At 41.1% G+C, this 24,781-nt stretch overlaps 1 protein-coding gene and 1 long non-coding RNA gene across 5 annotated transcripts in view; one reads left to right on the top strand and one right to left on the bottom strand.

Moving 5' to 3' along the window:
• The window catches only part of LOC135969228 (uncharacterized), a 34,865-nt gene extending 34,206 nt beyond the window's left edge, over positions 1-659 (bottom strand). Inside the window, exon 1 of the long non-coding RNA XR_010584372.2 lies at positions 294-659. This is a non-coding gene — a long non-coding RNA (uncharacterized lncRNA). The remainder of the gene's footprint in view (positions 1-293) is intronic.
• Positions 660-734: 75 nt separating this feature from the next.
• Positions 735-24,781, top strand: part of TMEM185A (transmembrane protein 185A) — a 33,349-nt gene continuing 9,302 nt past the window's right edge. For 2 of the 4 annotated variants that reach the window (XM_005594783.5, XM_074028915.1), the window contains exons 1-3: positions 735-948; positions 19,549-19,725; positions 22,159-22,366. In XM_005594783.5, coding sequence (XP_005594840.1) covers positions 911-948; positions 19,549-19,725; positions 22,159-22,366 — 423 coding nt within the window. In that variant the 5' untranslated portion in view covers positions 735-910. The remainder of the gene's footprint in view (positions 949-19,548; positions 19,726-22,158; positions 22,367-24,781) is intronic. The other 2 variants (XM_074028914.1, XM_045384479.3) reach the window with 2 other exon arrangements.

Below are 24,781 nucleotides of genomic sequence, written 5' to 3'. Positions count from 1 at the left end.
ACTGAGACTCAAAGATGTTGACTTGCCCAAGGAAGATGAACCTGGTACCTGTAAGTAGGGCAGCCTGGAGTGGAGGCAGACGTCAGTGTGAAGTGACCACAAAGTTTAGACAGGATCCAAGGAGGCTCTGAATTGGGTTAGAAAAATGAGGATGATTTCCACGTCTCCTGCTTGAATATCCCCCTACGAATAGGCCTGCTGCTAAGGGAAAAAGGGAACCCAGGAGGGGGAGGCGGTTGTGACGGGAAGTGACTTTGGGGCTAGGTAGCTTGAGTTGGGAATAGCCAGCATACCTGGACATGCTGCCTTGGGAACTGGAAGGGAAGCTGGGACCCAAACTTTGGAGTCGTTGACAGATGTGACAGGTGAAACCTGGGATGACATCGCCAAAACGCAACGTCTCACTCGTTGTCACTACTCCCAGGGCTCAGCTGTCACTGGGGAAAATCTCCAGAAGGTAGCGCGGGCCAAGGTGACAGGTGTCTGCCAAGACCTGTCCGCCAGACTCCTCGGCGGCGCGCTCCCTCCCTGCAGGACTTCAGCCCGTCAGTATCCCCTTCCTCGGTGCCCTGCTCACTCCCAGCCTCCATCCCCCTGCCATCTCGTCTCCTAGGCGGGTCGCGTGCAGACCCAGGCATGGGGGCCTCTCAGCGCTGTGCGCTCTGGGCGGGGCTCCGGACGCATGCGCGGCCGCCGTACGGAAGCCCGGAAGGAGGGGCAGGGGGCGGTGGCTCAGGTTTCTCTGGGCGGTGGCGGCGGCGGCGGCGGCGGTGGCGGTGGCGGGAGCAGTAGCGGGAGCAGCAGCGGGGACGCGGCTGGAGCTGGCGCCATGAACCCGCTGTAAGGCGCAGGCTGTGCAGCACGGGCTGCGGGGGAGGAGGAGGAGGACGCCGCGGTGAAGTTCTCCGCCATGAACCTGAGGGGCCTCTTCCAGGACTTCAACCCGAGGTGAGGCGGCGTCGTTGGCGTCCCCGGGAGTCCGCGCTGCGGGCTCGGGCAATTGCTGGTGTTCGGCTCCGGGGAGACACGGCGGGCGAGATGCTGCAGCCCGAGGACCCGGGCGCCTGCCCGAGCCTCCCTGCGGGTGCAAGCTGTCCCCAGGCAAAGCAGTCGGCCTCGGCGCCCGCCCGCTTCCTCCTCCCGTGCCCGGTGCCTTCAGCCCCTGCCCGGCCGCGGGCCCCGTCCTGCCCCAAGGGAGCCCCATTCCTCTCTGCTTGCTCTCCCTCATTGGTGTCCCAATTTCTTCCTCTCGGTTCCATCCTCTTCTACCCCGCTGCGGGCCCTCCATTCTCCGCGTCAGGGCCGTCTCACTTGACCCAACACCCCTACCCCCACCCCAGCTGTTTCCTCCAGTTCCGCGCAGTCCTTGGGGTTTTCCTTGGGTTTATGCCCATCCCTCTCTTGTTTGCTTCTTTGTTGAACGGATACCTGCAACAGTGTTGAATACTTGGAGTCAGTGTCAGGGTATGGCAATGCCTTATATAATGCATTTCTGGGTAAGCCTGATCATTTTCCATACTCATTTTCTCATCAGTCTTCACTACAAGTTTATTTGCAGGAAGTAGATATTGCTGGCCTTCTTTTCCAGCTGGGGAACACCCAGTGGACAGTGTGGAGAAAACACTGGCTAAGAACTCAAGCGCCTGTCCTTGCACTTGCCCGACTGTTTTGTAACTGTTCTTTCCCCCAGGCTGTGAGGTCCCTGAAGTTGAGACCATCTCCTGCTCATCTCAGTGTCCCCAGCGCCTCCCACCCACCGTATCTGGCATATAAAATGTTTGTGGAACTAAACTGAGCCCTAAGACTTGGATTGGAGACCAGGCCATATGTAACTGGGTGATTCTCTGCCCTTCTTTGGCCCTTCTGTAAAATAAGGAGTTGGCCTAACTGATCACTTAAGTGCACTGCTCTCCGAAGGGAGTATGCATTTCCCTTATTTGCTAGTTGGGAAGACATGCGCTCAGTGAACATTTGTGTGCTGTAACCTATGCTAGGTGCTTTAGATGCTGGCGGTCTCAGCATAGGGGTGAAGAAGGGCTTGTACACTTAAGATGCCTTACAGTACTGTGCAGTGCTGTACTATGGGGGTCAACTCTGGGGACCGTTGTCTTGGCTGCTTGTTGAGGATGAAAGGAAGTTTTAGGGAAGTATTTGTATGTTGAGGGTGCAGTCTCCCTAGGGATGGTGACATTTTAACTTGTGAGTCATTGTGACTTTCTATGTGCTCTTATTCCACTTTGAGTTCATGTTCTGGTCTGCAGTGCTAGTGTCTCTAACACAGTGCAGACATTATCATTGCTGGCCTGGAAGGCATAGAGGAGGTAACAGAACTAACTGCAGTCGTTCCTCTGCTGCATCAAGGGGTTAGGATTGGTCTGCAGGGTAGTAGGGTTGGTGCTGTAGCTGGACAAGCCATGTGTGTCTTCTATTTGGAGATGGTGATAAGAAAGTTAAGTAAAAACTGAATTGTTTTGTGCCCTTGGGCAACTCACTCATCTATTGTTTTATCTGTAGAATGAGTATAATCTCTCAGCAGGGTAAGGAGGCCAATTAATGATTGATTACAAAGTGCCTTACAAATAGAAAGCTACATGACTTGTTTGCAAGGTGACAGATAATTCAGAAGCCACAAGAAACTGCCTCAAGTGATCAAACAGGCTAACAGAGTTACCAAAGCAAAATAGTGCTGCACTGATATTACCTTTAACCATTTTTTCCTTTAGCCCTTTCCCCCCCAAAAAAAATTAGTATATGAAATTACAATGAAATACCTGGTATCTAAGCAGATTTATAGTAATTATCAACATATTTATCAATATCTTAATTCTACCTGGATTAAAATGTATTTCTGCCTGAAAAGTTTAAAGGTCTTTTATACTGTGCCATTTTCCTGATTCATTGTTGCCAGAGGTAGTGAGTTCCTTAATTTTACAGATATTTCAAGAGGACATTGGCCAGGTATTATTGGTAAATCAGATTTGTTTTTTTAGCTGGTAGTGTTTCATGTCTCCTGAGCACTACTAGTTTTTGACAATGTGCTTTAGTCCCCTTGAATGCTGAGGAAGGCCTTCCCAATAGCTAGAAAGAAAACTGAGGGGTGTACACAGGAAGTTACCTTATGCTGGGGATTCAAACCTTGATGCTACTGCTTTGCCCCCTGCCTCTAATTTTGAATCCATTCAATATCTCCCTCCTATCCCAGAACCTTGTCACCTACTGTTCTCTTTACCAGGAATGTTTCCCTCTCTTTTCCTCTCCTCTAGGCCTAGTGAACTGCTATTTATCCTCACTTGGCACTTGCTAAGGGAAGCTCTCCTGACTTCCCTGACCAGATTTACTGCTCCCTGTTTCTACGGTTCCTGTAGTATTTACTACTCCTCCATCATAGTACATATTTGTACCCTTGTGTCTGTCTGGATTCTTATTTGATTAATACCTGCCTCCCCACTAAACTTTAAGTTCTATGGGGTCAAGGCTGTGACTGTGTCAGTATTGTAGCCTGCATACTTGGAATAGTACCTGGCTCAATAAATATTTTTTGAATAAATAAGTGGATAACTCTCCAGAGCCTATAAGAGAAATCTAGAGCTGCTGCCTTCAATCACTGCTTTCCTGGTGGTCTGTGGCCTGGTTCTCTTTCTTCTCACACTCTTCCCACCTTCAGAGTGCAGCCATTCCATTGGAGAGATGGGAAATAACATGGCACTAAGGCAGAATATGGCTATATTTACTTTGAAGAGTATGTCTTTGTTACAGAAATAGTCACTGTCATGGTTTGGTGGGTCCCAAGGCATGGGTCATGGCTCCAGATCCCCTTTCCAACCTTTTAGATCTTGGTAAGTCTGAACCCATTGCCGTGTTGGCAAGGCTCTGGAAACTGCAGTGACAGAGAATGATTCACGGGTGTCAACACTCAGATGTACAGGGCTGCCAGCTGACCCACTCTGCCTATTTCCATCTGGCACAGAACTGGTTGATCATGAACTTCTTTTCATAATTGCTTTTTAGTTGTGCAGGTTAACACATGCTGAAACAGATGTACTGGACTCACAAACAAGTCCTTCCTTGAATGCCTGAGGCTTCCTAACAGTGAAAGAGCCCTGTTCTTAGAATAGGCAAACTGATTCTGAGGCATTTTGGGTGGTAGGGATCTGGTAGTAGGTAGCATTAGGTGGGCTCCCTGCACTCACCACGGAGCCTTGAAATTTTCTGCTACTTTGGGGGAGTTGCTGGTTCAGAGAAGGCTCTTCCACCCTCGCAGCCATGTGGCACTGGAAGGCTGTGAGAACTCTACTGGGCCTTCTTAGTCATCTGTGTAGTGAGCTCCTGATGAGAGTGTGGTATATCCCTCAGGTGGGCTAGACTGGAACAAAGGCTGAGAAATGTTGCTCCAGGGGTTCCGTCATGTGGGCATGGGGTACTGATGAGATCAGTAGTGTTTGGAAACTTCTATATGCTGCATCTTCAAAAGACATTCTGTAGTCCATATAAGTTATCTTGTACCTTGTTTGAAGTCAGGAAAAAGGAATGCGATTGCTGGTAATATAGTTCACTAAAGACAGCTACCTGGCCTCTAATAGTTATTTGCAAAGTATATTTAGAACATTGATTCATCAAACATCTCCTAGGTTCCTATCTCATGCCAAGCGATGTACTAGGTGCTCTAAGTACAAAAATAAATGGAATATAGTCCTCCTCTCAATGCATAAGCCTAGTGGAAGAAGCAGAAATGAAAGGGAAATAAGAATTCAGTAGAGTATGAGGCATTACAGAGAAAGAAAACAAATGTCTTGGAAGTACAAATGGCAGAGCCACTAGTTCTGTCTCGAGCAGGCAGGGAAGAGTCTATAATGGAAATAACTTTTGAGCTAGGTTTTGAATTGAGCTAGTCTTTTGAGCCAGACTTTTGAGCTAAAATTGTAGAGTTGTCATCAGACCAGAGAGTTGGAAGGGTATCTTGTGGGGAAAAGAAAGATCAGATTGTTACTGTATCTATGTAGAAAAGGAAGACAAGAAACTCCATTTTGATCTGTACTAAGAAAAATTGTTTCTGCTTTGAGATGCTGTTCACCTGTAACTTTAGCCCCAACCCTGTGCTCACAGAAACATGTGCTGTAATGAATCAAGGTTTAATGGATTTAGGGCTGTGCAGGATGTACCTTGTTAACAATGTGTTTGCAGGCAGTATGCTTGGTAAAAGTCATCGCCATTCTCCATTCTCGATTAACCAGGGACACAGTGCACTACGGACAGCCGCAGGGACCTCTGCCCAAGAAAACCTGGGTATTGTTCAAGGTTTTCCCGCACTGAGACAGCCTGAGATATGGCCTCATGGGAAAGGAAGGGCCTTATGACACCCATAAAGGGTCTGTGCTGAGGAGGAGTAGTGAAAGAGGGAGGCCTCTTTGCAGTTGAGATAAGAGGAAGGCTTCCGTCTCCTGCTTGTCCCTGGGAATGGAATGTCTGGGTGTAAAGCTGACCATTCCCATTCGTTCTATTTGGAGATAGGAGAAAACCGCCCTGTGGCTGGAGGCGAGATACGCTGGCAGCAATACTGCTCTGTTACTCTTTGCTACACTGAGATGTTTGGGTAAAGTGAAACATAAATCTAGCCTATGTGCACATCCGGGCACAGCACCTTTCCTTGGACTTATTCATGATACAGATTCCTTTGCTCACATGTTTCCCTGCTGACCTTCTCCCCACCTGTTGCCCTGCTACACTCCCCTTGCTAAGATAGTAAACATAATGATCAGTAAATACTGAGGGAACTCAGAGGCTAGTGCTGGTGCGGGTCCTCCATATGCTGAGCACCAGTCCCCTGGGCCCACTGTTCTTTCTCTATACTTTGTCTCTGTGTCTTGTTTCTTTTCTCAGTCTCTTGTCCCACCTGATGAGAAATACCCATAGGTGTGGAGGGGCTGGCCCCTTTCCGTATCTCAGAAGGGACAAAGTACACAAAGGCATGGGGTCATGATAGTGCCTGGTATGTTCAGGTAGTGAAGAGGTCCGTGTGGTATGAGCACTGCAGATGACATGTGTCGTGTGAATTAAAAATATATAGTGTTAGTTACTGCAAATGTTTTTTACACGTTATTGTTTTTAAGAAAGCAGTATCCAATGCACAAGTGTACTGTCAATACTGTCAATGAACTACTTACCACTCAAGTGACTGCTTATTTGTTGTTCTGTCCTCTCAAGCCACCTACAGTCAGAAAATGGTCTTGATTTTACTGATGTTGCTGTTAATAATAGCTGTGACTTCTTGAGTACCCACCACATGCCAGGCCCAATGTAGGGGCTTTGCATCCATTATCCATGATCTTTACAACAACCCTGCAAAATTAGATATCAGCCTTATTTTAAAGTCTTGACAGCTTGTGACTTCCCTGAAGTTTCTCAGACAGGAAGAATCCAAGTCAAGATTCGAATCCACGTCAGTCTCATGAAGCCTGTGCTCTTTCCTGCATGCCATGCCGTATTTCTAGTTAAGTGACAACTCCTTTCCCCCATGACATTGTAGATCCAGTATACTAAGGAACCCTCTATTTACAAATTGTAAGTAATTAAAACAAACCTCTTAGTGGCGCTTATACATCCAAATGAGTGTTGTCATTCAAAGAAGTTACTTGGGGAAAGAGAATGTATAAACCTATTCCATCGTTCATACTCCTTGTTACTCATCTGGAATTCCCTTTAAAGTCAGTTTACATATCACATAAGAGGATCCATCTCATTGCTTTATGATCATCTATCATTTTCAACCAAAATAGTTCCACCTAGTTTGATCACACATCCTATTCACTAACCTTGGCGCTGACTGACTGCCATTTCCAAAATTCGAATCCACCCTCAGTGAAAATGTAGTACCATTTGGGATAGTCAGAAGATCAGACTGCAGGTTCTTAAGGTGCTTCCAAGAAAAAAGCTTCAAAGATGATTTGAGTAATGAAGTACCATTGGAATTACTGCATTGCCTCCCAAGGGGACTGGTTAAAGGAGAGAAATCTCATTTGAATGTATAATTTCTAGCTTTAAAAATATCATTCCTATTACTTGATAATTATACACACATTGTTCTTAGCTGTGTTCTTTAAGGGCCAGGATTTGGAGGTGCTGAATTAGGTGCTGAATGAGTGGATGTTGAGTACAAATAGACATCTACCACTGGGAAATCTTTGTTGTACAGGAGAGACGGTGAATTGAAGGAGTTGTAGATAGTTTCCTAGGACTCCAGAAGTTAAGCTTTTTAATATGGAGCTTGAGTTTTTAATTATTTTGCCTGATATGTCATGCCTGTACAAGGTGACTGGAATTTAAGACAAAAGCTTCGGACTCTGTTAGATGCTTTATAAGTGGAGACTCATACTTTGTCAGCTCCAACCTAATAGTGACAACAATGATTACTGAACAAGGTTGTTACCTACAGTGTGGCAGAACTTTTGTCTTTCATAGTACTGCTAAAACTAGAATGGGTAAAATGTATCATTTACACAGTGCTTTCACATACCCTTGTCTTAATGAATCAGTATATGAGGAATCAGATGAGGAAACAGACCTGGGGGAAAATAACTCACCCAAGACCACACCGCTGATGAATAGCAGTTGAGGAACTTAAATGCAGATCTTCCTACTGGCGTGGGCTCTGCTATTATTTGGCTTTTGTGCTTTTTTGTATCTACTGGTTAAATGCTCTTAAACATTTTTCATCTTAATAAAACCAGCTAAAATCTCCACTAAAAGACTTTAAATTTGGTTAATAAGGTGTAAGAGGGGCAATTCCCTTGATAGTTTGTGAGAATGTCAGGTTGTCATTTGGAGCCATGCTGTCAAGCTGTAAACTGGGATGTGCCATCCAAAGTTTGTGTGTGCGTATGTGCCTGTGCGTGTGTACGTGCATGCAGGCATGTGTTAAGGCGCGTGTATGTGCTCCAGGGAAGCCAGCAGCTTCCACTGGAAAAAAACTGATAGGTCTAAAAAGAGTCCAGCTGCATTCTTATGATATGCAGAAAACAGATACCAGAACTTTTACAGTCAGAGTCATCATTCCTTTGCTATGTATATTCTCTCCCTCCCTGCTTCCTTTTCTCTACCTATTCTCCCAACCCTGCAAACTGGAGAGAGGGAATTTGAGCCTGAGCAGAAAGCTCCATATAAATTTCAGAGAGGACACCAGGTAACACTACTTAGTGATTCATAATATACTAACACTACAGATTCAAATGAGAGTGGAATAAATCCATTCTAAAGGTGTAACTGGAAAGGTGCATTTTAAGAAGTAGTGATTAATGTTAAACCGGAACCTCCCAATTCTCCCAGGTTTGTGGAGAATTAAGCAGTCTATTTTTATATTTGGAATCTGGTCTGAATATTTCTTGAAAAGTAACTCAAAGTAGTTTAGGCTATGACTGTAACTTATTTTTGTAAATGCATTTTCTTATCACTGTATTATTGCACATTATTGTGTATTCTCTTGCAAATCAGGCTTGATATTTCCTTTTGGCTATGCAGTCACCTTTTAGACTTTGCTTCCAAATATATTGATATAGTTAAGATACTATCCTCTTTCCCCAACTAGGAATGTGTATGAATTACATCTTTTGAACTTTCTGATTATATTACTTTGGTTTACTTGATCAGCTTTGTAGTTTAATTTTTTTTAAAGCCAGCTGTTGGGATTACTGATCAGTTTCATTTTCATATCTATATTTCTACCTTTACTTTTATTATTTTCATGTCTTGGCTTTCCCCCCAAATTTCTTAGAAACTCAGTTTACTAGTTTTCCTTTGCCTCTTTTTTTTTTCTTTGTTTTCTACTTTTATTTAAACATTTGAAATGAACACATTTTCTCTGAGTTTTGTTTTGGCAGCTGCCCAGGTGTTTTTGTGTTTCAATTGTATTTTAGTAATTTTTTTTTTTTTTTTTTTTTTGAGACGGAGTCTCGCTCTGTCGCCCAGGCTGGAGTGCAGTGGCGGGATCTCAGCTCACTGCAAGCTCCGCCTGTAGTCCCAGCTACTCGGGAGGCTGAGGCGGGAGAATGGCATAAACCCGGGAGGCGGAGCTTGCAGTGAGCTGAGATCCCGCCATTGCACTCCAGCCTGGGCGACAGAGCGAGACTCCGTCTCAAATAAAAAAAAAAAAAAAGAAAGAAAACTTCTAAAATTATTTCCATATTCCATGGTCATGTCGTTAGGTTTTTGTTATTTAGGTTTTCCTTATTAGTCCTCTTGGCATTTTAATACTTTTGGCTTTGAAATCTAATTTATCTCATTTTAAAGATAGTAAATTGTTGCTCTTATCTTTATCCAGGCGTGCTAAACCTCTGTCATCTGATTTCTGATAGTTGGTTCGACTTTTGACTTTGGTTCCAAGTGTAACTCTTGAATGTAACAGATTTACTTTCTTAATCTAGGAAGCAAGCTTTCTTTTTATAGAGGTGTGGTAGGCAGAATAATGACCCCCAAGTATGTCCACATTCTAATCCATGAAACCAGGGAATATGTTTTGTTACATGGCAAAGGGGAATTAAGGTAGCAGATGGAATTAAGTTTGCTAATCAGCTGACCTTAAGATGGATTATTCTGTATTCTCTGGCTGGGGCCAATGTATTTACAGGGTCCTTAAATATAGAAGAGGGAGACAGAAAAGGAGGTCAGAGTGATTCAGTATGAGAAGGACTGCATTCTTCATTGTTGACTTTGAAGATGGAGGAAGGGGCCATGAGCTAAGGAATGTGGCAGCCTCTAGAGCTAGAAAAGGCAAAGAAACATTCTCTCCTAGAGCCTTCAGAAGCATAGTCCTGCTGACACCTTAAGTTTAGCCTAGCAAGACCCATATTGGACTCTGACCTCCAGAACTGTAAGGGTTATGCTTTTTAAACTACTAGGTTTATGCTCTTTAAGCCACTAGGTCTGTGGCAGTTTTGAATGGCAGCAGTAGGAAATTAATAAAAGAACATTCAGCCCATGTATATTTTTCTAACCCTAGTATTTGAATCATGAATTATGTTTTGTGTGTCCTTTTGTAAGTTTATCTTCTTTTCTCTTTTCCATGTAATAGACATAAAATTTTAAGTTTCCTTTAAATTATGTCAAAAACCACATAAATAATCACTTTTCCAGCATTTAAAACATTTTGGTACTTCCCTTTTCTTTAGTTCCACTATTCTCTTTTTTTATTAAATAAGGAAACTGTTTTACAGAGGATAATGAAGTTAGCTTACAGCATTTACCCCCCCAACCACCACCAGCAGTCTATTTTTTTATTTATAGTCTGAAAATCCTTTAGGATAAAAATTACCTGTACTATTATCTAATTTACATATGAATCCTGTGTCTTTCATTATCTTAGCATTTGTTAATGTTTGTATCCACTAATTTCTTTTAAATTGTGTGTTTTCAAGTCCATTGTTTCTGATAATTATATTTGTAGCCACAGGCTTTAGTTGACAAATTGGCTCTGTTTTTTTAGATTTTGGAATATTTCCGTCTGCTTTAAGAGAGAAAACTTCTGCCTCTACTAATTGTGCACTGTATTTGTGGTGATAACTCCATTTCTATTAACTTGTGAATCCTGCTCCACCCCACCTTGACACAGGCTCTCTTCTTGTCCAAAGTCTAAGGGATGAAGTCATTTTTATCTTGGTTTCTTTAAATGTTCTCCCTCTCTTTGTAGCAGCTTGTAAAAGCCTGTTTTTGTTTTCGAGTATTAATAATATTAATTAATGCGTATTGAGTACGCTGGTTGTCAGACTGTTTTCCACAGACCTTGGAGGTGGGCCTTGAGACCCTTTCCAGGTATCCGCAAAGTCAAAATAATAATAATACTAAGACATTCTTTGCCTTGGTCGACATTGGCACTGGTGGTGCAAAAGTGGTGCGTCAAACAGCTGGTGCCAGAGCACAAATCAGGACAGTGGCACCAGCTACACTAGTCTTCTGTCACTGGATTCTTCACCACCACATGCTGGACTTGCAGTTAAAAAAAATGCCAGCTTCACTTACGAATGTCCTTGATAAAGCAGAAAAATATTAATCTCATTTAATCTTGACCCCTGAATGCACATCTAGTTTAATATTCCATGTGATGAAATGAGAACAATGCATAAAGGCTTGTTGTATGCTGAAATGCAGTGGTTGACTTAAGGAAAAACATGTGTGCCTGAGTTACAAGCTGCTGTTTTCATGGAGTATCATTTTTATTTGGAAGGATAACTGACAGACAAGACTGTGGTTATTTGTGTTATGGTGTTTGACAGACATTTTCTTGAAAATGCAAGAAGCAAACCTTCAAAGAAAACAACTCATGGTATTTTTTATAAATGGTAAAATTTGATCTTTCATGGGGAAAACAGAATTTTTGAAAAGTTGTATCTACTACCATGAGTTTGACAGCCTCCCAGTACTTAAAATATTTCTGATGAAGTCGGTGGAGATGGTAAGTAATGTGATATTTTTTTGCTATTGTATATGAAATGTGTCGACATTTGAAAGCTCTTTATAACTCAGTAAACCAATATTTTCCAGTCAACCTACATTGTATTATATAATAATGCTGGGATAAAAGATTCACTGAAAGTATAAGAGAGACCAGTGGATTTCAGTGTAGCAGAGTACAAAAAGGTCATTGATATGATTCCGGATTCCACATCGCAGTTAACCTTTAAGAAACTACCACTTGTTGAGTTTCAGTGTCCTGTTGAATATCTACCATTATCTGAAAGAGCTATTAAAATAGTTCTTTTCTAACTACTGTTGGGGTCCGCATGTTTCCTAAACAAAGGAATGAACACACAAGACAACACGAGACAAGACAAACATGGCGGCCGCCTCAAATGGCGCGCTCTGCTTTATTTTATACAGTCGTTTGTGGAATGTTGCCAAGTCACAAGACACATTGTTGTTTTTCTGACCTTTCCCTGACTTTCTGGATTTTCAAGATGTTTACACATAAACAAGCCCCCTACGCCCTGCTTCATTTGCAAGAGCAGGACTTATCGGGAACGTCTCGTTTGCGAGCACGTAGTCTTCTACAAACTACACATCTCTGTGAGGCCAGATTTTCTTCATATACTTGAACCAAAACAATGTATTGCAACAGAATGAATGTCAATGTAGATATTAGAATCTAGGCGTCTTCTATGAAATCATACATTTAAAATTTTGCTAAACTGTAGAAACAGTGCTGCTGCTCTCACTAAATTTGTGTTGGATTTGGAAATGTTTTTAAATAATGTTATTTATGTTAGTATGTAATGTGTTTATTATTACCTTTAAAGAGTAGATATTTTTTGAATAACCACTGTATCAGAAATATTAAATACCAATAGGGATAACCCACATCAACAAGAGCTCTTTGGGATCCTCAGTAATTGTTAAGACTGAAACGGAGTCCTTTCTAAGAGTTAAACGTCAAAATTTTTGATACTAAAAACTTTGAGAGCCACTGACTTAGTGCTTTATACAAAGCACTTGTTATACTCATTATCTTACATTCGTAGCCACCTTATGGGGTACATATTATTGCCCTAACTTTACGGGTAAGAATACTATGACACAGTGATGCTATGTATATTTTTGTTAGCAACCCCTCTGAATCTCATGGTCTTCCCAGCATAGTTTTCTCTCTTAGAGGCTTACTTCTGAGTTTAATTTTGTAGGTCCCATCTTCTTACAACCCTCCTCCCTTTTTTCCAATCGAAGTTTCTTGTGTTATTTTTCATAGTGCGAAAATAGTACACGTACCTTACAGAAAACTCAGATATCATAAGCAAAAGAGTATAAAGACTATCCTTAATCTTCCCGAGTGGAGACCCGTTAGCTACTCAGCAGATACTTATTCAGATGCTTTTCTGAACATGTTCATTTATCAGTGTAAAACTTGTTTAGTATAATACTGAATTAAAAGGATTTTGGAGTCAAAGAGTTTGACTCCCAACTCTGAGCTCTTAGACAAGTTACTTAACATCTAAGCTTTCTGTTCCTTATCTGTAACCGCACTGATCTGTTTTCTGTGTCTAGAGTTTTGCCCTTTCCAGAATGTCAAATAAGTAGCATTGTACAGTATCTTGTGTTTTCAATCTGAATTATTTTACTTATAGTGTGTTTTAGATTCATCAGTGTTGTTCTTTTCACCTGTAGTTTGTTACTTTTTACTGCTGATTAGTATTCCATTGAATGGATATACCAAAATTGGGTTAACCATTCACCAGTTATGGATATGTGAGTTGTTACCAGTGGCAATTATGAATAAAGCTTCTTTGAATATTTGATTACAAGTCTTTGTGTGGACATATGTTTTCATTTTTCTTGAGTAAAATACCTAGGTGTGGGATTGCTGGGCCATAGAAGAAGTATACACTTAACTGTATAAGAAACTTCCAAAATGTTTTCTAAAGTGGCTGTACTATTTTGCATTCCCACCAGCATATGTAAGAGTTCTAGTGTGTGTGTAATCTTATCTCATTGTGGTTTTAATTTGCATTGTCCTAACACCTGAAAATACTGAGTATTTGTTGTGTGCTTATTTGCTTTTTGTATGCCTTCTTTGATGGGATGTCTCTGAATTTTTTGGCCATTTTTAATTGGCTTGTTTGCTTATTTTTTTAGTTGTAAAAGTCCTTTTTATATACTGGATACGGATTACTTTGTCAGATACGTGTTTTCAGAGTATGGTCGTCTAGTCTGTGGCTTGGCTGTCATTTTCTTAATGATAGATATCTTTTGGAGAGTAAGAGTTTTTCATTTTGGAGAAGTCCAATTTCATATCCCATCTAAGAAATGTTTGCCTAACCCTGGGTTGCAAGTATTTTTTTTCATATGTGTTTTGGACATTTTATAGTTGTGTATATGACATTTAGGTCTATGATCCATGTTACATAAATTTTTGTATATGTTGTGAGTTTAAGAGTCGAGGTGCACTTTCCTCATTTATCCAGTTGTACCACCATTTATTGAAACATAATTATTTCTCCATTGAATTGCCTTGGCACCTTTGTGGAAAATTAACTGACTCAGTATGTGTGGGTCTGTTTTCCGACTCTCTAGTATGTTCTATATATCTATCCTTATGCCAGTACTACATTGTGCTTATTACTGTAGCTTTATAGTAAGCTTTGAAAGCACATAGTATAAATTGTCCAACTTTGCTTTTTCTCAGAATTGTTTTGCCCATTCTTGGTCCTTTGCATTTCCATTATGACTTTTAAAGTCAGTATGTCAATTTCTACAGAAGAACCTGCTGGCTTCCAATTTTCATTGGTATTGCATTGATTCTTTAAAATAATTTGGTTAATTTGGTGTGTGTGGTAGGCTAAATCATGGCCCTCAAAGATACCAACTTCCATGGAACCTGTTAAAGGTCTTGAGATGATGGGGTTATCCAAGTGGGGAGTAAATGCAGTCAATCACAGGTTCTCTTAAAAGAGGGAGATAACATTAAGAGAAGGCAGTGTGGTGGAAACAGAGAGATTTGAAGATTTTGTGCTGCTGGTTTTGATGATAGAGGAAGGGGCCATGAACCAAGGGAATACAGCTCTGGAAAAAACAAGTAATAGATTCTCCCGTAGAGTCTCCAGGAGTAGGTCCTGCTGACATCTTGATTTTAGCCCAGAGAAACCGTTTTTGGATGTCTGGCTACAGGATAATAAATATGTGCTATTTTAAGTCACCAATTTTGTGGTAGTTTGTTACAGCACCCATAGGAAACTAATACACGAAGGATGTAAATCTTAACAGTAGTGAGTGTTCTATGAACACAGTATATTTCTCCATTTATTTAGATCTTTAATTTTTCTAGGCAGTTGTGAACTGAATGTGTCCCGTCAAAAATCACAAGTTGACTCTAATCCCCAATGTGATGGTATTTGGAGACAGGGCATTGGGAGGTGATTAGGTTATGAGGGTGGAACCCTCATGGTTGGAACTAGTGTCCTTATAAGAAGAGACCAGAGAGCTAGCTCACTCTCTTTTCACCATGTGAAGGGTGTGAGAAGTCTGCCATCTGCCACCCAGAAGGCAGCACTCGCCAGAACCCAGCCATGCTGGCATCCTGATCTCCAACTTCCAGCCTCTGAAACTGTGAGGAATAAATTTCTATTGTTTATTAGCTTCCCCACAGTCCTACCAGTGTTTTGTAGTTGTCAGTATATAGGTTTTGCATATATGTTGTTACGTTTGTCCCTGTTTTATATTTGTGATGCTATTGTAATGGTGGATTTTTCATAAACTTTTAATTTTTGAATAGTTTTAAATTTATAGGAAAGTTGCAGTAAATGATATATATTTTTAAGTTTCTGTTTCCAATTTGTCATAGCTACTATATAGAAATGCAATAATTTTTGTACATTTACCTTGTATCCTTCAATTTTGTTAAATTCACTTACTAGATCTACTAGCTTTTTCGTAGATTCCTTAGGATTTCCTACACAGAAAATCATGTTGTCTGTAGATAATGACAGGTTTACTTCTTTCTTTCAAAACTATATTCTTTTAATTTCTTTTTATCATGTTATTGTTGTGGCTAGGACCTTTAGTACAATGTTGAATAGATGCGTTGAAGTGGACAAACTTGCCGTGTTTCCTGTCTTAAGGGGAAAGTATTGAGTCTCTCACCATTAAGCATTATAACTACAGGTTTTTCATAGATGCTTCTCTACTCCTAATTTGTTTAGAGCTTTTACCTTGAATGGGTAGCAAATTATGTCAAATGCTTTTTAAACAACTATTGAGATGATCATGTGATTTTTCTTTTTCGGCCTACTAATACCACGAAGGTTGCTAACTGATTTTCAGATATTAATCCAGGATTGTGATCTTGCAATCCCAGCTAAACCAGACTTAGTCATAATGTAGTATCCTTATATATTGCTGAATTCAGTTGGCTAAAATCTTTTGAGGATCTTTGCATCTCTGTTCATGAGAGATATTGGTCTGTAGTTTTCTTTCTTGGTCAGTTTTGGTATCAGGGTAATGCTGGCTTCATAAAATAAATTGGGAAATGTTCCCCCCTCATCTTCTTTGCAAGAGTTTGTGAAGAATTGCTGCTATTTCCTCCTTAAATGTTTGGTAGATTTTGCCATGGCCTGACATTTTCTTTGTGAAAAAAGTTTTAACTAGAATTGCAGTTTCCATGTCTTTGTTTCAAGAAATTTCCTGGCATAAAGTTGTTTATAATATCCCCTACTTATCCCTTTAGTATTTTTAGGATTTGTAGTGATATCCCTGCTTTCATTCTTGATATTAATAATTTGAGCCTACTCTTTCTTACTGATTACTCTGGCTGTAGATTTACCAATTTTCTTATTTTCTCAAAGAAACTGCTTTTAGTTTCATAGATTTTTTTCTCTAATGCCTTTTTACTGTATTTTATTGATTAATGTGCTTATATTTATCAGTTTGTTCTTTCTGTTTACTTTTTAAAAATTTCCTTCCCTTTCTTACATGGAGGTTCCTTACCTCCACGTTCTTTCTATTTTCATAAGATAGAATTTTAGATTATTGACTTGATATCTTTTCTAATGTAAGTATTTGATGCTAAAATTTCCCTTAAGTACTGCTTTAGTGTATCTCACAAATTTTGGTATATTGTGTTTTTGCCTTTATTTAATCCAAAATATTTTTCAATTTTCTTCATAGTCTTTGACCTATGGAGTATTTAGCAGTGTGGCATTTACTTTTCAAGTATTTCGAGAATTTTCCAGATATTTTTCTACTGTTGATTTCTAGTTTGACTCCATTGTGCTTATTTACTTTGTGTGATTTCAGTCCTTTTAAATTTGTTGAGCCTTGTTTTATGGCCCAGAATTCAATCTGTCTTGGTGAATGTTCCATGTGTTTTTGAAAGGAATCTGTATTTTGCTTTTTTTGGGAAGAACTCATTAATATTAATTAGGTCAAGTTGGTTGATAGTGTTGCTACAATCATATATATCCTTAGTAATTTTCTGTTTATGTGTTCTGTTAGTTACTAAGAAAGGAATGTTAATTTCCATTTATAACAGTTTGATTTTTTTTATTTCTCCTTTTAGATTGATCAGTATTTTCTACATGTATTGTGAAACTTTGTTATTAGGCATATAAACATTTATGATTGTTAGATCTTGACAAATTGACCCCTTTATCATTATGAAGTGCCTCTATTTGTCCCTGGAAATAGTCCTTGTTCAAAAATATACTGTGTCTTATGTTGTGGTAGGCAGAATGCCCCACCCCCACAAATACACAGATACTCAGGCCTTAAGCCCTGAAACTTGTGAATATGTTATTTTACATGGCAAAGGGGACTTTGAAGATATATTTATTAGCATTAGTTTCTGCTGTTACCATGACAAATTACTGAAACTACTCAAGCTTATTATCTCTCAGTTCTTTAGGTCAGAAGTCCGGGTACAGCATGACTCAGATGGGTCTTCTGCCTAGTTTCACAGGGTCAAAATCAAAGTGTTAGGAGGGCTCTATTCCTTTCTGGAGCCTCCAGGGATTCATCTGCTTTCAAGCACATTTGGGCTCTTGTCAGAATTTAGTTCCTTGGGGTTGTAGAGCTGAGGTCTCCTTTACCTTGCTGGCTGTCAGCTGTGAGTTATTCTCAGCTTCTGAAGCCTGCCTGCATTCCTTGGTTCATGGTTCCTTACCTCCGTGTTCAAAGGTAGAAGTAACAGGCTGAATTCTTCTCAAGTCTGGAATCTCTCTGACTTCTTCTGCCTCATCTCTCTTCCACCACATCTCTCCGATTTACTCTTCTGCTGTCTTAAGGGCTCATGTGATTACACTGGGCACACCTGGATAATCCAGTATAATCTCCCTATTGTAAAGTTAGCTGATTAGTAACCTTAATTCCATCTGCAAAGTCCCTTCACAGTATTACTTAGATTACTGTTTGATTGAATAATCAGGGCACAGGAATCCTGGAAAACTTCTTTAGAATTCTGCCTACCACAGTTATGGACCTTAAAATAGGGAGAGTAGCCTGGCTTAACCAGGTGGACCCAGTTTCATCACATGAACTCTTAAAAGCAGAGAACTTTCTCTCACTGGAAGCAGAAGCGATATGGCAGAAGTGAGAAAAAAATCCCAAGCATGAGAAAGATTCAATATGCTATAGCTTGTTACTGGCTTTGAGATGTAGGGGCCTATTTGCAAGGCCCAATAGAAGCCCCTACTATCTAAGATCAACTGCAGGGTGACAGCAAGCAAAGAGACACGTACCTCAGTCCTACAACCACAAGAAACTGGATTCTGCCAACAACCTGAATGAGCTTAGAAGTGGATTCTGCCAGAGTCCCCTGATAAGCATTCCACCAACCGACATCTTTATTTCAGCCTTGTGAGATTCTGAGTAGAGAAACCAACCAAGCTCATCTGGCCTTCTATCATATAGAACTGTGAGATAATAAATTTACGTTGTTTTAAGCTGCTAAGTTTGTGGTAATTTGTTATAGCAGCAATGGAAGACTTAAACAGATATTAATATAGTCATTCCAGCTTTCTTTTGGTTAGTGTTTATTTGGTATAACTTTTTCTTTCCTTTTGCTTTTAATCTGTCTGTGTCTTTATAGATAGATAAAGTGGGATTCTTATAGACAGCATATAGTGCCTTGCTTACTAATCCAATCCGATCATCTTTGTCTTTCAGTTGGCCATTTATATTTAATATAGTTATTGACAGGGTTGAGTTTTAACTACTTTCTTGCTGCAGCCTGGAAGCTGCCTCTGATCTGCAAACTGCGGCAATAATGGGGTTTACCTCCTTTGTTTCCTCCCTCTCACCTGTTCTCCACTGCCTGTTGTCAATGTCTGAAAACTGTTCTTTTGTAGATGGTATCAAGTTTCTTATTTAGGCGGGAAGGTAAATTATATTCCCATTATTAAATCAAGGCTGGAAATAGAGGTCCTCAAGAGTATAATTTCTAATTATTTCAAGGACATCTTCAGTAGCGATTCCCTTTTATATGAGACGTGAGCATGTGTGTATGTGTAATTTGTTCATTCATAGAAAGTATAATACATATACTAAAATGTTCATGCCATATGAATATGACAGATGGCTGCCTTTTTAGAAATAGAATCAGTCAGTGATAGAACTTGACCATTTTCAGAGCACATCAGCCTTTTCCAGTCTCTGTGTCTTGGTATAGCTAGTTCCGTCTGCCTGGAATACTTCCTCATCTCACTTCCTTTCCTGCCTGGCAGCTTTCTGCTTGCCCTCTGGAACCAGCTCCAGGGTCACCACCTCTCTGCTTCTGAGTGCCTCAGACACAATCTGTATTTCCTCTTCCAAGCTCTCATCACAAACATCATGCTGTATTATATGTTTCTGTGTGGTCTTCCCTTCTATGAGGAAGCCTTGGAAAGCAGGAGACTTATTTTAGACTTCTTTATGTTTCTCTTATTCCTAACACATTATGTCTGCCCCATAGACCTTTTCAATAAATGATTGGTTAAGCTAGTGACTCCTTTTACATGCTGACAAATATGGCTCTTATTGCTCCCCATTTCAGTATCACATATTTGTGAAAGTGAATCCTCTTTAATCGTTTTACTTTTCTCCTAGTAAATTCCTCATCTATGCCTGTCTGCTGCTGTTCTCTGTGCTGCTGGCCCTTCGTTTGGATGGCATCATACAGTGGAGTTACTGGGCTGTCTTTGCTCCAATATGGCTGTGGAAGTTAATGGTCATTGTTGGAGCCTCAGTTGGAACTGGAGTCTGGGCACGAAATCCTCAATATCGGTAATACTGCTTTATACAACTCATTGGTCTCTAGCATGAGGGAGCAATATCTTGACTTTTCTCACTTTTGATGAAGTAAGGACCATTTTATTTTCTGCCTATCTGGGGTCTTAGAACTATAGTATAAGCTAACAGATCTCTTCTGTGTTTTTGAAAATTTGGTCTTTGGTATGTAGTTTCTTACAAAAGCAGTGCCATTTGGGGGGTAAGTTGCCAGCCAGCTCACAAATGCCTGTATAATCCAAAATGTACCCAAAATACAGAACTGGTATGCCATACTAGACTAAGCAGCATGAAACCACCCTGTTTTTAGGAAAAGACACTCATATTATGTTTGGTCATGAAAGATCTGTCTCCAATTCAGTTTTGAAGCTGGGGCTCCCATTGTCCCACCCTCGTAGTCCCAGAGCTTTAGGACTATTAGTAGTGTAAGGGAGGTGGCTTGGCCAGGAGACCATGAGTCCCTCAGACAGCAGCTGGGGAATGAGGAAAGTCAAGGGTTGGATGCCAAGAAGGAAAGCAGAGCCTTTGGGGGCAGGGGAGAGGAGTACCCTTTACTGTTTCCAACTCTTGCCCTCCCTGCTCTTGGATACCTCTGCTGGCCCAAATTCTTGGGAGTTGGCTCACACCAGCATGCAGCCTGGTGTTGCTGGGACCTGCAAGAAACTTTCCCTTCTCTGCCACAGAGACTGTAACTACATAAAGGGAAAAGGGGGACTTGAGACTGGGAGGCTATTATGAACCTTCACTGGGAAGATGAGGAGTACAGGAATTCCCAGAAGGCAGCTGCTCGTGTGGGAAAAGTGTAAAGTTGAAACTTTTTTTTTTTTTTTTTTTTTGAGACGGAGTTTCGCTCTTGTTGTCCAGGCTGGAGTGCAATGACGTGATCTCAGCCCACTGCAACCTCCACGTCCCGGGTTCAAGTGATTCTCCTGCCTCAGCCTCCTGAGTAGCTGGGATTACAGGCACCTGCCACCATGCCCGGCTAATTTTTTGTATTTTTAGTAGAGATAGGGTTTTACCATGCCAGGCTGGTTTCAAACTCCTGACCTCAGGTGATCCACCCACCTTGGCCTCCCAAAGTGCTGGGATTACAGGTGTGAGCCACCACGTCCAGCCACTACATCAACTTTTTAAATTTTTGTTTACTAAATATAAAAATGATTCAGATCATGTAAATTCCATATCACATACATGTCTAAGAACTGTAAAACAGTTACACAGAGAGCCTTGGCAGGTGAGGAACATTCATGTATAGCTGTTTCAAAGTTCTTAGATTTTGTTTTGAAAGATTGATGACCTGTGTGGCTGTATATGTTTTCTTTTTTTAATGAGATATTTCAGATAATCTAATGTTTGCTTCTCAAAGAATGCAAAGTTAAATAAACATTTAGGTTCTACTAATTGATATTTAGAATATATTCAAACTTCTCTTTGTTGGTCTTATTTAAGATGCTTGGAGCAAGGAAAGGAATTGTGTATGTGGGGTTGAATAAGGAATGTACAGGCGTGGTCATTCTCGTGTTAACATTAACCAGTGGAACACGGTTGGGTCCTACAGGAATAACCTCTGATAGCATTTTCTCTGTGATCTAACTTCTGGTGTATTTATCACCCACAATACATGCATATCATAAATGTTCATCTGTATTTTGAATAAACATTGTAGGCCTTTCAAATGCATTATAGAGCCTTTTCCTGATTGCTGGCCTTACCATTGCTCAATTGTAGATCTGTTAAGGTTATTGTGTATGATACTTAACTAATTAAACTGATTTTGTTTGAGAACAGTTTTAACTCTTGTTCTTCTTTCTCTTTCATCTGCAGGTGTTAATGTATCTTAATGGAATAGAAAGGAAAATGAAAATCATTTATATGTTTTATTTGCATTTTAAAATAGCACCTAACAATAGTTACTACCATCTTGTTTAAATATAACCGGCACTTGTTCATAGAACTAGAGTTATTTTTATAATATTGTGTGAAGGATGGTTTACATGGTTTTTAATTCATTGAAAAATGAGGATCGTGAGACTTAAGGGGTATTTGCCTGGTTTTAGCAGCAGAAGCAAATCAGCTTGAATACTCTTGGAAGTAACTCATTGTTGAATTTAAAGATGTGAACAGAAGTGTTTATGTACATTGTCAGGGAAATAACTGGCTATTACTTTTGAGAATATGCCTATACAGTTAAAACATTAAATTCTGGTTTGGTTGTAATGTTCATTTGGTATTATGTAGTAGTTCTTCGATGTTTCAGAGATTGCCTACCAAAACTTAGGTTTAAGTTAGCTTTCTACCTGATTTCCCTTACATTTGTCAAATTTTCAAGTAAAATTCAAAGTATCAGTATAAGTTGGTATTTGCCCTGAACTGCTTGCTTATAATGGAGATTCTGAAATGAGGGTGTTTTCTTCTTCTCTCCCTTTTTAGAGCAGAAGGAGAAACGTGTGTGGAATTTAAAGCCATGTTGATTGCAGTGGGCATCCACTTGCTCTTGTTGATGTTTGAAGTTCTGGTCTGTGACAGAATCGAGAGAGGAAGCCATTTCTGGCTCCTGGTCTTCATGCCGCTGTTCTTTGTTTCCCCGGTGTCTGTTGCAGCTTGTGTTTGGGGCTTTCGACATGACAGGTCACTAGAGGTGAGATTTCATATATTTAAGAATGTTTTCCACTTTGGGAGGTCAAGGCAGGCGGATCACTTGAGGTCGGGAGTTCGAGACCAGACTGGCCAACGTGGTGAAACCCCATCTCTACTAATAATACAAAAATTAGCCGGGTGTGGTGGCACGTGCCAATAATCCCAGCTTCTCGGGAGGCTGAGGCTGGAGAATCTCTTGAACCCAAAAGGTGGAGGTGGCAGTGAGCCAAGATTGCACCATTGCACTCCAGTCTGGGTGATAGAGTGAAACTCCATCTTAAAAAGAAAAAAAAAAAGAATGTTTTCAAAAGTAAAATATTTTGCTCAGTTATTCAGATGTCAGTTTTTTTACCCTTTGTTAGGAAGAGTTTGATCATTAACTCTACATCATGAGACAACAAGGCAACAAAAGACAATGGAAATAACCATTTTTCTTTCTTCACTTAGAACACTAGCTTTTCACCCAGGACATCAGCCTTCTCTCAGCTTCATATCCTGTATCAGACAGAAACAGAACTGATAGGTTAGATACAGATGTACGTATAAAGAGAGTTAAGGAACTGGCTCACATTACTGTGGGGCTGCCAAGTCTGAAATCTCCATGGCAGGTGAACAGGCTGGAGACCTAAGAGGAGTTGACACTGCAGTCCTGGCACAGAATTTCTTCCTCTCCAGGAAACCACAGTTTTTGCTTTTAAGGCCTTCACCTGATTGCGTGAGGCCCACCCATGCTATGGAGGGTAGTCTCCTTTATTCAAAGTCAGTACCTTCATAGCAACACCAAGCTTAGTGTTTGATTAAATAACTGGGTACTATAGCCCAGCCAAGTTGACACTCAAAACTGACCATCTCCCCACCTGAGAACCCATGATTTAGCACCTCCCCTGCTCTCTGGTTAGCTTATACTGATGTGCCCATGTGTTTGTTTACTCATTCAATAAACATTTATCAAGTATTTACTGGATGCCAAGTCCTTTTTCCCTAAGCATAGGGGATATGCAGATGAATAAAATACCAGGACTAGTAATAGTAGTAATGAAAATAATTGCAGATAGTGTTTATTGAGCACTTACTGTGTGCCAGGCATTGTGCTAGGCACATCACATGCAGTAGTTTTCTTACTAACTATTCACAACCCTGTGAGGTAGGTCCAGAGAAGATAAGTCATTTGTTCATGGCCACATGCGAAGGGGCAGAACCAGGATTCCATTTGAGTCGGCCCAACTCTAAAGCCTGGGCACATAACTACATAACTGCACAGAAGCTGAGGGCCCAAAGCTGAATACTGATGGGTTAAGGGGAGAACTAGAGGCTGTAGATGCCTGGTTTTGAGCTGTGTGGATAAAGAGTGAAGGAAGAAGACCACAGTTGGCTTAGGAAGTAAACATAGCAGCCGTAGGGTGGGTCAGGCATATAAGCCTGGACCCCAGGTATAGGCGTGAGGGGAAGGTACCTAGACAGAGGGATGGTGATGGAGCAAGGCCCTGTGGGACTCAGGGAGAATGGGACCCGGAGCACCAGGAAGGGTTTGGCCTTGAACAAGGGGAGCTATTCCCTGATTTTCATGCTGGTGGAAAGGCCACAGCATGGGTATGACTGGTAGGTAGGAGCGAGCTATGGAGAGAGAGTATCTGATGGTCCACTTTCACCCTCCCTAGAATTCCCAGTTTATATCAGGGACTTGAGCATCCATGGATTTTGGTATCCACGGGGGGTCCTGGAACCAATCCCCCACAGATACCAAGGGACAACTATACAAGGGCTAGGACTGCATTGGGCCTGAATTGCAGAAAGTAAGTCTTTCATACATTCACACTCTTGGCATTCCTGCCCTTGGAAGAAACAACATACCAGGAGCTGAGCTCCCTCCTCCTGTGACGCAAGAACAGTACCTATGTTGGTGAGGGGGTGGTTTGGAGTAGGTTCATGCAGAGATGGGAAGGAGGAGTTGAGGGTCTGCCAGGGAGCCCTGTGTCGGGAGGAAAGGGATGGCATTTTTGGGACACATTGAAGCCTAGAGGCAGGACACACTCCATCAGCTGAGTGGACTGTGGCAGTTCAGATCCGACGGGAGCACAAGGTGGAAAGGAAGGAACTGTGGGAGTTGAGATGAGAGGGAGCCTCTACAGAGGGATTGGGCCAAATAGGGGCCACATCCTCAGCCTGCAGAGCATGTGCTGAAGTGCCCCAGGCACCCCAGTGCACTCGCAGGGCACCAGGGGATAGTGGACATTTTGAGGAAAACAGTAATACCTGACATTTGTTGGGACACCATACAAACTACTAGCTTGAAATAGTTTACAGGTTTATTTTTAGGCCACACTACATTCCTTTCAGTGATGTCGTATCTTTAAGAAGCTGGGTTTTCGGCAGCTGCTTTGAAAACTCAGAAGGCTAGTGCTGTGTGAAAATCCAG

The sequence above is a fragment of the Macaca fascicularis genome, chromosome X (assembly GCF_037993035.2).
Source record: "Macaca fascicularis isolate 582-1 chromosome X, T2T-MFA8v1.1".
NCBI classification, from domain to species: Eukaryota; Metazoa; Chordata; class Mammalia; order Primates; family Cercopithecidae; genus Macaca; species Macaca fascicularis.
Note: the sequence above shows the minus strand (reverse complement) of the source record. Positions and strands in the feature narration are given on the sequence as shown.